The sequence below is a fragment of the Haemorhous mexicanus genome, chromosome 9 (genome assembly GCF_027477595.1).
Source record: "Haemorhous mexicanus isolate bHaeMex1 chromosome 9, bHaeMex1.pri, whole genome shotgun sequence".
Lineage (NCBI taxonomy): Eukaryota > Metazoa > Chordata > Aves > Passeriformes > Fringillidae > Haemorhous > Haemorhous mexicanus.
In genome coordinates, this window is record NC_082349.1 from 11,987,536 (window position 1) to 11,999,777 (window position 12,242).

The 12,242-nt window shown below is 35.8% G+C and overlaps 1 protein-coding gene across 1 annotated transcript in view; it reads left to right on the forward strand.

Annotated features, from left to right (window-relative positions):
* AK5 (adenylate kinase 5) overlaps positions 1 to 12,242 on the forward strand; it is an 82,884-nt gene that overhangs the window by 4,367 nt on the left and 66,275 nt on the right. Inside the window, exons 4-5 of the mRNA XM_059854057.1 lie at positions 4,273 to 4,442; positions 4,562 to 4,675. Of these exons, the coding sequence (XP_059710040.1) occupies positions 4,273 to 4,442; positions 4,562 to 4,675 (284 nt within the window). The remainder of the gene's footprint in view (positions 1 to 4,272; positions 4,443 to 4,561; positions 4,676 to 12,242) is intronic.

Genomic DNA, 12,242 nt, shown 5'->3' on the forward strand with positions numbered 1-12,242 from the left:
TATTGCTGAAATGTGAAGATTGCAATTAGGTGGAGAAATAACACATACCTTTCTTTCATCTTAATTAATTAGCTACCCTTCCTTTTGATAAAGAATAACTGGCTCCTTTTCAATGACCACAGAAGGCTCTTAATGCATTGAAATCTAGGTAGCTCAATTGCAGTAGAGTGATGAATGAAGGTTTGATTTAAGTGAGATAAAGAGAGATTGGCTTTCACCTCTGGAACTGAGTGCGGGTGTATTTGAAGTGCAATCCTTGAACACCAGCATGCAGTGAACAGACCATGGATTTTACAGAGCTTTTCTTTTCTCCCATTTTTATAGGGAACGTTGGGAACGTTGTAAACATTCCACAAAGGCTATTTCAGGTTTATATTCCCACTGAGTTTCTCTGAATCTATTACAGTGTGATCTGATAGAAGCACAATACTCTATGTAGCTTAGCAGCTATTGTCCATTTTTGTACAGTATCAAGACAATTTCTCCCAAATTCAACTTTCTATTGAGAAAGCACACAAAAACACATGTTGGAAAGACTAACTGAATAAAAGAGAAAAACCCCCAAAACTATAGTGTTCATTTCAAGAGATATTGCACACAAAAAATGTGTTGCATATTTTCAGTTTGCATATAATGCCAACAAAAAAAAAAAAAAAAATCACTGAAGTAATGTATTTCTGTCTAATTAGAGATAACTAATCATCCTGCCTTGTTCAGGTGGTGCTGGTCCCAGTCACTGTTAGGGACAGAAATGAAGTTAAAGACCTGTCTTCTCCTTCACATATTCAGTGAACTTTTCTTTATTAATGCATTAGCCCAAGATCTTTTTAATGCTTCCATAAAGGTTTTTACAACTTCTTTGCTGTATGAAATCTATCATCCTTATAATGAACCAGGTAGCTCCAGGCCTGAAGAGAACTCACTTGTAAAGGTGGGGGCTTTGTTCTTTTTCTGAGTTTGCAGAAGAAACTGGTGAAAGATAAAGCTATAAAGGTACATAGTGAGCATATGACTGGATTTTAGAAAAATCAGATGGAACCAGCCAGGAGGGCACTCATCTGAATCAAGGGAAAGATTAAGTTTGTAAGGCATTATAACACAAGTAAATGGGATTGTGTTTAAAAATCTTCTTCCTAATATACTTTTAAAAAACAAATTTTTACTGTTAATATAGCTTGAATTTAGAGATCTTAAAATATTAATTATCTGGTGTCATTAGCACCTTAGTTGAGTATGTTTTTAAGCTGCATTTTCTTCAATATGTTACTTAATATTAAAAGAATACACCTTTCTTTTGAGATCAAAGTGTAAGGGCTAGATCAAATAAAATGCTGTCAGCAGGCAGCTGCCTATTGATTTGTCAAATTTAGTCCACAGTCAGATTTTAAAGTAAGAAGTATTTTCAGAAATTTTATTATTAGTTTAATTAATTCTGAATTTACAACAATATATGCAAAATTGAAATAATGAACAAAATTAGATTAAAACAATTGCTTTAATAACACTTTTTGGGCACACAAATCTTTACTTGAAACCTGTTAGGAAACATAATTTTAGATGCAACAAGCTTTCCCTAGTCTAGACATCTTCTAGAAATATGTAAAATAATCATACTTTCCTTGAGTAACCTATCTCAGAATAAGTAAAAAGAACAAAAAACAAAAGGGATTTGATTTTTATTTCTTGGGAACAGTTTGTCAGTGGGATTTATCAAAGAATTAGGAATGGATACATAGTATGATAAATTATGATCTTCTGTGGAAAGTAATTTTGTCTTAGCCCTTTTCCCTTATTTTGTTACCTGAATGTTTCACCCCAGATTCTAAAGAGATAAAACCATCTTGATATTATGTGTTTGGATTGATTTGGATTATGTGTTTGGATTGATAAAAACAAGATGTGTTGGAAGTTTATGAATATTAAACCAAACACTTTATTAGCTGTCTTCTGATTGCAATTCAGATTGAAAGAACACAAATGCTGAGCTACACTTTTTGTTTTGTTTTGTTTTGTTTTGTTTTGTTTTTTGGTTTCTCTTTACTGGCAAAGCAAAGCTCTCCCTAACAGAAGTGTGAAGTCTATCTACTTGCTTCAAACACGTTTTTTTCAGCTATTTTATAGTATTACAGACTGATGTTTTATCAGATATCAGTTCTGGTTTTCTGCCACTTTTTGTATCTGTGTTTGGAACACGAGCACTATTTTCCTTGTTTCCAATTTTTAAATTTTCTGCGCATTACCTATGGTTTGCATTTTTATTGTTGCTGGGTGCAACATAGTCTGTTTCAAACTTGTAAGGTTCAGTGAAATGCATTTTTCATGGGGAAGGCTAAGCATGAAAGGGAGCAGGGGGAACTGGAGCAGAAGTACTTTACAGCCACTTCAGTGGAGAAGATGATGCCTGCTGTATCAGATGCTTGTGTACCTACAGAAGGGGAACGTTCTTTATTGTAACAAGGAGGATAGATAGCTAAGCTGTCTATGAAAGAGTCTAAGCTGAAAAACTAAGCCCATCTAGATCACCTGGAATTACTGAAATGGAAGAATAGCTGTAGAACCTAAGTAGCTGTAGTCTGTTGAAAGAAGAGAGAAACTTACGTCTTTTTACAACAGAAAAACCAAGTGAACTGAATGAGATTAAAAGATTTTTCAGTTGTGATCTTGCTGTATAAGATACAGATTTTCTTTCATTTTTTTACATGTGTGTTTTATGAACATCTGTAGCTGTGTTGTCCAGTTGGATGTTACAGATAAATGCTTGTAGAAACATTATTTAAACTAACTGGATAATGATAAAACCATTTTTTTCCTCCAGGGGCATAACTAAACTGTGGGCAGGGTATGGGAACATGATAACAACAGGCACAATTCTCTGTGCACTCTTGAAATAGCTCCTGGTCTTTGTTCCAAAGGGCAGCATCAGCATCACAGCATTGGGGCAAAGAGAGCTCCAAGTGACTGCTGGTGACACTGAAAGCTGTGTGACAGTGATATTGGGGTGCAGCTTGGAGCCTGGTTACAGAGAGTGCCCTAAGCATATGTGTACAAATACTGTAAAGATTACCCTGCAACCAGAGCTGTATTGATTATAAAAATGCTTAAAAGCTACTTATGGTAATAATGCAGATAATATAAAAACAGTTACATTATTACTAACAAGAAGTTCAGCGTATTCAGATTTACTTTCTTTGCATTGCTGTATTTTTTAAATTCATAAAAAATGTATATTTTTAATAAATCTTGATTCTTTTTCTGTTGAAATTAAACAGTGTTCTCACAAAGAATCCCCCAAACTACAGCTACTTAGGACTGGTAATTATTATCAAAAACATTTGGTTTTGGTTTGCTTTGTAATACTCTTCAGTATGATACATTTTTCTACAGACAAGTATTATTTTTTATGAAAACTATTTCTTAGTTTTAAATATCGGATTCCAGATTCTCTGCTCATCACATCATAATGTATCCTTTTAGTTCAGACATGTTCTGATTGTTTTACATGCATTCTTGCTGCTGCTGTCCAGCTCACCTTCCCTGCAGCTTTCCCTGCTATGTAATGTAGCTGTTTTCAGTGATTTTGATACCCTTTCAGCCTGGGATGTATATATTGAAGGGTCTCTTTATTCTTCAAGTTGTCTAGCAAGCTGAACCTAATTTCTTCTCTGTCAGATGCTTCAAGCATCAATACCAAAAGCTGGTATTGCATGGTTCAATAAAAGTCCTTATACCAAATCACTATGGAAACATCTCAGATGATTATTTTATATTTTTTTTTATTTTAAAATAAGGAAACCTCAGAAGCTCTTGCAAGCATATTTAGAAGCAGATTTTATTAGTTCCATTTCATGACTAGTTCCTTGATTTAATTGGCTTATTTAACCAAGTATGATTCTTTCTGACATGAACACACTTCAGACTATCTGGCTCTATCTCTGGATTCATAGAGTTTAAGAAAGGAATAGTTCATTTGTCTGCTCCTCTGCTGTGGATCATGAAAAGCTCCATTCCAGGAATGGCTTTAGAATGAGGTCAACGTCAAAGAGGACTTAGTTTTATTTTGCAAGTGGATTTGTATTCTTTTTTAAAATTTCACTTTACAAACTGTTATGCTTATGATCAGTAGATGAAACACATGGTTGGTAACAGGTCATGCCACTGCAAGATTTACTCAAATAATGCTTGGAAAATTGGTGCCAATAGCAAAGATTTCACCTGTGATTGGGTACTTCTGATGAAAGGTTAATTTAATGTTTTGTTTATGATTCACACTAGGTGGCCCGGGAAGTGGTAAAGGGACACAGAGTCTGAAAATAGCAGAACGTTATGGATTTAACTACATATCAGTTGGTGAATTGTTAAGGAAGAAAATCCACAGCACAAGCAGCAATAGAAAATGGAGCCTAATTGCCAAAATCATTACTACTGGAGAACTGGCTCCTCAGGTACAGTGTTTCCTATGTTGATATTTACTTTCAAGGGTTAATACATCCTGTAGTAATGTGCACCATCAAGAAAACTTCCGTTACGATATTAAATAACTAACTTATTTTCTCTGTGAAAGGAAACAACCATAACTGAGATAAAGCAGAGATTAATGCAGATCCCTGATGAAGAGGGGATAGTGATTGATGGATTTCCCAGAGATGTTGCCCAGGCAATCTCCTTTGAGGACCAAGTAAGAGATTGTTTTTATTCTTAAAATGTCTTATACATCTCTACAACTGCTAAGTTTGTTGAAATAATTGGTCAGATTCCAAGAAAAAGGATTGCTCTTGAAATCTTTGTAAGTACATAATTAGAGGTTGACAAAAGATTTATGTTATATTATGTCCTGTTATCTAAAGACAGACTATTTTGTAAAAAGACAATGTGATAATCCAACCAAGAATCCAAGCCTCTCATCTGGTAATGAAAGTCCTCTCAAGATGAAGAAGAAAAACACATGAAATCTAACAGTGAATATTTTCTGTACCTTAATGATTTAGAAGGTGGGAGAATATTATATTTCCATATCTATTTGTTCAACATAATCTCTATTTAGAGAAACATACTTAAAGCACTGCATGTCTTCACAGTGCTTTTAGTGTCAAGTTTATTACAGGGCATTGAAAAGTTGAATTAAAAAAAGGTTAAAACTACCCATGCTTTGCAAGTTTTGGTAAATGAGAAAGCGTGCTTTTTTAAAAGAAAATAAGGTCATTGTGGTTATTCTAAACTACAATTCTGAGGTTTAGTCAGCTAAAACTGTATTCCTGAGTACTATTGACATGTTGTTTTCACGTGTGTATTTTAAACGAATCTAAAAATGCTTTAATTCAGCGGAAAAACAAACAGCTGATGTCATTTTCTGACCAAGTGCTGCTAACTTAACAGTTATGGTCACAAGAAGAGGTTACAGTTTCAGAGCTAAATTCTTAGAGTGCCTACATGCAAAATGTTTCAGTCTTTCACAATTACTGGTCTAGTGCTCTTTCTGTACTTAGAATTCTTAGTGGCATTTCCAAGGCAGAAGTAACAAAACAAAGCAGCTAATGAGGCATTTCATTAATGTGCTTTATAAGGTATTATTCTGGGCAAAATTTAGAAAACTGAATTGAGGAAATTAAAGGAAACAGACAAAATAGTTATTACAGGAAATAACAGTGACTGCCAGCTCTATCTCCTTATAATTAACAAAAGGGAAGATTGACTATTTTAGAAGTTAAACAGCAGAAATGTAGACTTAATGATCGTTTCCTTGTGTCATTTTTTTTTTCCAGTGTTATAGCATGAAGAGCATTTCTTGGTGGCATAATTTTATGCTGATGTTGTTTTTGATGAAAGAATGAGGGATATGAAACGGGAGGAAGTGACAGGAATTAAGTTATCCTAGGCTCAGATCAAGGAAAGGAAAACCAGTTAAATAACACTTGATTATAGTCACTTGATTATAGTTCCTTCATTCTCAGTCAATTGGGATTTGTAAATCAGACTCCTCAAGGCCTGATTCTACCTGAAAGATAAACCACTAAGTCTTTCAAGAAGTCCAGGAGCACTTCATATAGGGACACCTTTCTATCTTAACTGTTCTAAAAAAATACAGGAAAGAAAGAATTCCAGGCCTTTTATAGGAGCATAGGCTCTCTGTTCAGACTCCCCCATTTTCATCTTTCTTTGCAATTGACCTGTAGTATGAACATATGTGAGGCTGTAGAATAAATAAAAAGCTATACATATTTCAACATTCAATCCTATATCAACATCACCAGTGAGATAGATTCAGTGCCTTGTCTTGGATTTAGATTTTAAAGAACTAAAATATACTGGTTTCCTTAAAATTCTCTGTTTAGTAAGCCCTGAAGCTACACACCTTGGTAGGACGGTTTTGTGTTAAGGAAAAGGGACTATCAGCAGTTATGGTTCTGATCATCCTTCACAGGCTCACCGTCACCCATGGCATGTCAGGTAATTTACATGAAGCATGCAAACATTTTCCAGACACTCAGAGGTTCCTCAATAGGAAGTGCAATTCAGTTGTGGAGAATTCAGTAATTAACTGTTGTGATAATTTGTCTAGGTCTGCAATTAGAGATAGTAGGGGGTTTTCCGCAGCTGAGAAATGTTACAGCTTTCTTTCTAGCACTGTACAGAAGAAGAGAATTGTTCTCATTAGCCAGAAGTGACAAAGTGAGAAAGAATTAGTTGAAATTTCAGCAAAGAAAGTTTTGATTAACTAGTAAGACAATTTTAATTAGATCTCCTAAGCAATGTAACATCCTTTGAAGAAAATGGTGAAATCCCACAAAATGCAAATTGCACTGGTGCCACATTCTTACAAAGACATTCCCCGTAGAACGCTGAGATCTGTTGATAAGAAGTTTTGAAAAAAGAATTCTTACTGCTATCACTAGCTTTGTCATCAGCAAATACTTATTCCTTCAGATGGTCCCTTTGAGACCATTATGTCTCAAACGCTTATGTACCTGAAAACAGCAGAAAAATTTATGTGACCCATATGAATTCTTTACACAAACTCCAAGAATATAGGTAGTAATAGCAAAAATGAATTGTGGGGGGTAGCAGAAAAGGAAAAGGACAATTGAGGTGCCTGGTTGCTCTTGAAAGCACATGTAAAATTTAACTCTGCTGTGTTTGCAGTCATCTTTAATGCAACAAATAATTTATGCTAAATTATTTCCTTCAGTCTTATGGCTCACAGAGCTGTTACTAAAACTTGACACCGGGCTTTCATAATCTCTTCATTTTATGGAAAAATCAAATGGATACATATATGTGAGCTGTAGTTACAGTACCTGTCCTGCATAACATTCTGTTATAGAAATGCATCATGATAACAACTGCTTGTAAAACTTCTCTTGCAATTGCTCTTGGTACTACCAGCACATTTTTATCCCTTTGACTAATCCAGAAGCTGAACTTTTCTCTGGGAAAAAAATGTTATTTTTAGTAAACTAGTCAAAGCAAACCAACTTATGCTAACATTCCCATACATAGGTATAGCTAAAAGATGATGATTTCTTCCTTATTATGTTGCCAGACTCTCATGTGGACAGTAAGTTCTCAACATGTTGCTAGGCAGAATTGTATTAAAACACGTTGCATCTCAGTGACTAACGTGCCGAAAATAAAGCAATGTTTCATTTGCAGCACACACAGTATTTCTCTTTCTGCTCAGATCTAGAAACCAGAAGTAACAAACATTGCTTCCAAGCAGTAATGTCAGTCTGGAATAAGTGCATTAGAAAGCACTTTACACATCAGAGGAATTTTGTATTTGAATTTAAGCTTTTCTCCCCTTCTTTTCTATTGAGTTTTGTTAGTAACACTGTTCTTGTCATCCATGTTTTTTGAGCAGCAAAGTTTTTAAGATGACATCAGTGATGTCTTCAGAGTTTCAGCAGTGCTCAGCAGCACATTTGCCATTCTGGTCCCTTACACCAGCTCAATTTCTTAATGCTCAGCTACTCCCCTCAGCCTTCCTGCAGCCTGGAAGAACTCAGCCATGAGCACTGCAGTATTCTTTGAGTTTATCTCAGTTTTCTTTGAACTTTTTAGCCAAGTTGAAGTCCTGTATTTTTCTCTTTGAAAACTGAGTTTAATAAGTAAATTCCTCTTATTGGAAGTCTGGGATTTTTGCCAAGTCCTGACCCTCTCATTTCTTATTTCCAAAGAGCAGAGTTGATACTGCCAATACTTTTGATAGGGGTACTTTTATTAAAGCTGTGAAGTTCCAAGCAGTCACAGTTTTAGGGAGAAAATGAAAACATGAATTTTAATGTCTTAAAACCAAGCAGGACTCCCATTTTATTTATTCCTTTTAAATATATGATAATTTTTATATATTTCTCAGTTTGAACTCCTTCTGCATAGCAGTGCACATTTAATACTGATGTATTTAGACTTTCAGTTTGAGCCTAGGCATAAAGCTGTCCTAAACCACAAATTTCATAGGTATCCATGATCTCTGCTTAGTGTAAATAGCAGAAAGGTGTTTAGGTTTCAAGGACACACTTGAAAATGCCAAGGAGAAAATGCTTTATTTACCATTAACCTGTCATCTTGAAATTCAGCAAGTCACCTGCAGTCCCAGCATGCTGAAGCATGTTAATATCTTCCTGTCCTGCAATTCTGCAATAAAATGCCTCTGACTGGTGTATTCAACTCCAATGGCTTGTGAAGAAATTGGATTTTGACTTTCTGTGTAATCTCTCACATGGTTTTTATCCTTCCCAGGAGAAACAATTAAATGGATTTTACAGTTAATTTCAATTATTGCTTTGGTTTGTTTTTTCCCACTACTTCCAGTCATTCATATGCAACTTTCTTCTTTGTTAATATCAATAAAGTACAGATGTAGTTTGCTTAAAATATACTCACTGTAATTTTTGTTATTAGTGAAATAAATGTAGAACAGGTATTAGAATCAATGAATGTTCATTAATGAATGTAATTCAATTGCTTGATAAAAGAGGATATCTATTTTTGTAGAAATTATTTAAAAAATATGTTTTGTCTCATATGGCCTAGGTGACAAGACTATATTTGAATAAAATCTTAATTTAAATAATAAACAGAGACAATAAATTTTATCATATTCTTTGTTTAAAATACTCTTAGGAATATTCATAAATGCATATACCTCCAATGAATAACTACTCATCTTGGCTGTAATCTGAGTTAATTTTTAGGTCTCAGGTATATTCCTTAGGAAAATTATTACGAGAATAATTGTGATAAAGTAGAACTAACTGTGTAGGTGGCACAATCTAGGATGGTGAGAAATGCCTGGGTACATTCAGAGGCTGAGGAGAGCAGTCCTGTTCCTCCAGGCTGACACTTAGACCTCCAGGCAGAAACAATGCCTTCAGTGCCCTCCAGGTTTGACACAGATGTGTGTGGCAGCTGCCTGAGGGTCTGTCTGCCAAGTTCCAGCTCTGCAAAGAGCTTCTCACAGAAAACCTGCTGTTCCTGGCCAAGAGTGTGGCCTTCAGAGCAACCAGAGAGGTGGAGGCAACCTTGTTGAGAAGCTTCTTAAGGTGAAAGGACCTGTTTTTTGCAATAGGTTTTTGTTCTGGTAAAGATATTTTTTTTCTGTATCATGGCAAATGTGTCTTCTTTATTCCTTCTCCCCCTAAACTTCTATCTCCCTTCTCCCTGATCTCTACTTCACTGATCCAGGTACAAGCCCCTACTGAATATGTACCCAGAGATCTGTGTGAGGAGTGGGAGGACTACCACATGAGCAGTCTGCTTTGCTGTCATTCCTTTGTTCACTGTCTTTTCCCTGTGAATTTTACATTGCTCTCTTTAAGCCAAGCCTGACCAGGAGGCCTGTGGAATGGTCTTACCATTCTCTTCTTCTCCCCTGGAAGCTGGAGCACTCTCCAGAGAAAGACAAGCAGTGGTTCAATTTTCTGCTGGGTAAGCAACCCTAGGCCTTGGGTTTCCAGATTTTCTGGGCAAAGGCTCTTCTCTGCCAGTCAGAGTGGACAAAAGAGAGCTCATCCATTGCTGGTCCTCAGCACAGAACCTATGCTCTGAGTTCAGAGTGGATGGAGGTGCCTGCTGAGCAGTTCTGAAGCAGAGGTCTGCTTCAGAGTCCTTTCTTAGTATCACTAGCATTTGTGTTAACAGATAGGGATTTTTATTAGTTAGCTGCCTGACACAGGTGAAAAGCTGAATCACTTGTTCCCAAAGACACCAGAATGACTAATTACATACTCTAGGCAATTTGCTAGAAATTTATTTTCTGGGCAGTATGAATATGGTTCAAAAGAAGCTACCAGAGACAGATTCTAACAGCAGGATTCGTTATTTGACAACATGATTCATGATTTTGCATTTCTTAACCAAGAAAAAACTATGCAAACAGTCTAATAACCCAGCAAAGATGGAACTATAAAAAGCAAATAAGTAATTACAAGGGAGAGCACACATACAGAGGACATAAACCAGCTTGCTAGTAACCTTTACCAACAAGAATAAAATGCACTGTTAAATTAATAGCAATTGTTCATGAGCTGTCAGTTTTCTCAGGAGTATCTAGTAGAACATACCAGGAATTAAGAAACAGAGCATTTTCATCTTTTGCCTAATGAGGAATAATGAGAGAGAGTGTAATCATCTAATTTCTAGCAAACAACCACACTATTCTCACTAACAAGAGGAGATGAAGAAAATATCCCCAGAGAAAAGAGAGCATCTTTCCACTTATACTGCTTAATGTCAATAACACCATCAACTTGCATAGAATTACTCTCAATTTACTCCTGGTTCCAGTTTAGGAAGGAGATTCAGACTCAAAGAGAGTAGGATTTACTTACTAGTAAATATGAGTCTAAAAAATGAGAGGATGTACCCACCAGTTTTATTCTGAGTTGATGCCATATGCTCTTCATCTCATTTAAAATGAATAACCAGAAACCAGTCTGTTCCCATAGGCAAAGATTTTCCCTTCAGCTGAGTTCCAGTTAGTAAGTAGTCAAATTCCCTTCCCTGAGCTCCACAGTGCTACCTCACATGCATTGCTGGACATGAATAAAACCCTCAGCCTTGATCACAGGATGTGTGTACTGGGGGAAATCAGCATGAAGGAATCCAGCTGTCAATGTTGGTTCTGTACCACTTTTCTACAAGCTGAGACTCAGGACAAAACTTATTCCCTAGCCATAACACTCAAAAATAGTTGCGAGTTTGAAAAATGGGTTTATTTTCAAGTGAGTCATAAAAACCCTTCTCTTTTGTTAGAAAAAAAAAGCAATTTATACTCATATTTACATAGGAAAATAGATATGTTTCTAGAGAAGTAATCCCAGATGTCCATATATTTATTGCAGCTAGAAGTATTTATAAGCATGTCTTGCAGGCAGATACAGTTGAGGTAAGTGGAAGCAAAGTGGTTCATGAAAACAGGAGTGAAATATCAATGGCATTTCAAGGGTGTATCCTGAAGGTTGTAAATGCATGTAGGAGAAATAATAATATTAAGTGCTCTTAGATCTGTATGCCTATGCATACAGGACAAATGTTACCCTTTTGTGCACCTTGTGTTTCTTACATGGTTTTCAACTACTTCCTGATGATAAAGATGCATATTCTGCAGGTAACAGTTGAATTCATAGAGACATCCTGTAATCAGATTCTGTTTTGACTTCCTACCTCAAATATGCTTGAATTACTTTTTTTTACACTTCAAAAAATCATTCTGACAATGCTTCATTTGAAACAGGGTTTCTTGAGCTGTGAATTTTAAAGCATTGTTTTCATTGACATTTTATTTCTGTGAGTGAAGTGTATTTCAGATTAAAAACCCACAGTATCAGAAAAAAGGTAATCTTAGTACCTGTGATGGTGTATTTTGTATTATTTCTGTTGTAAAAAAATAGAGAACAACAACGGTACTCAAATTCTGTAGAGAACTTTCAGTTTTCAAAAGCAAAAGCAGATAATTAAACCTAATTAATAAATTGTCCAAGTCATACCTTGTTATTATCCTCATTGTACAATTAGAAAACAAAAAAGAAAGAAATTAAACCCAGGGTGCCCAGGGTGTGTTTTCCTGTTTTCCTTAACAGTAAGTGACTTCTGCAGCCAGTGCAGTTTGTGGGAACTAAAAGCAGACGAGAACTTGCCTACCTGATGGAGCCATGGTGGCACTCGGATCCTTCCCTTCCTGTGGGAAGTTTCTTTAGAGAACTGAGATTGATTGTGGTAAGCTGCACTCTCATGTTTGTGTGAGACAG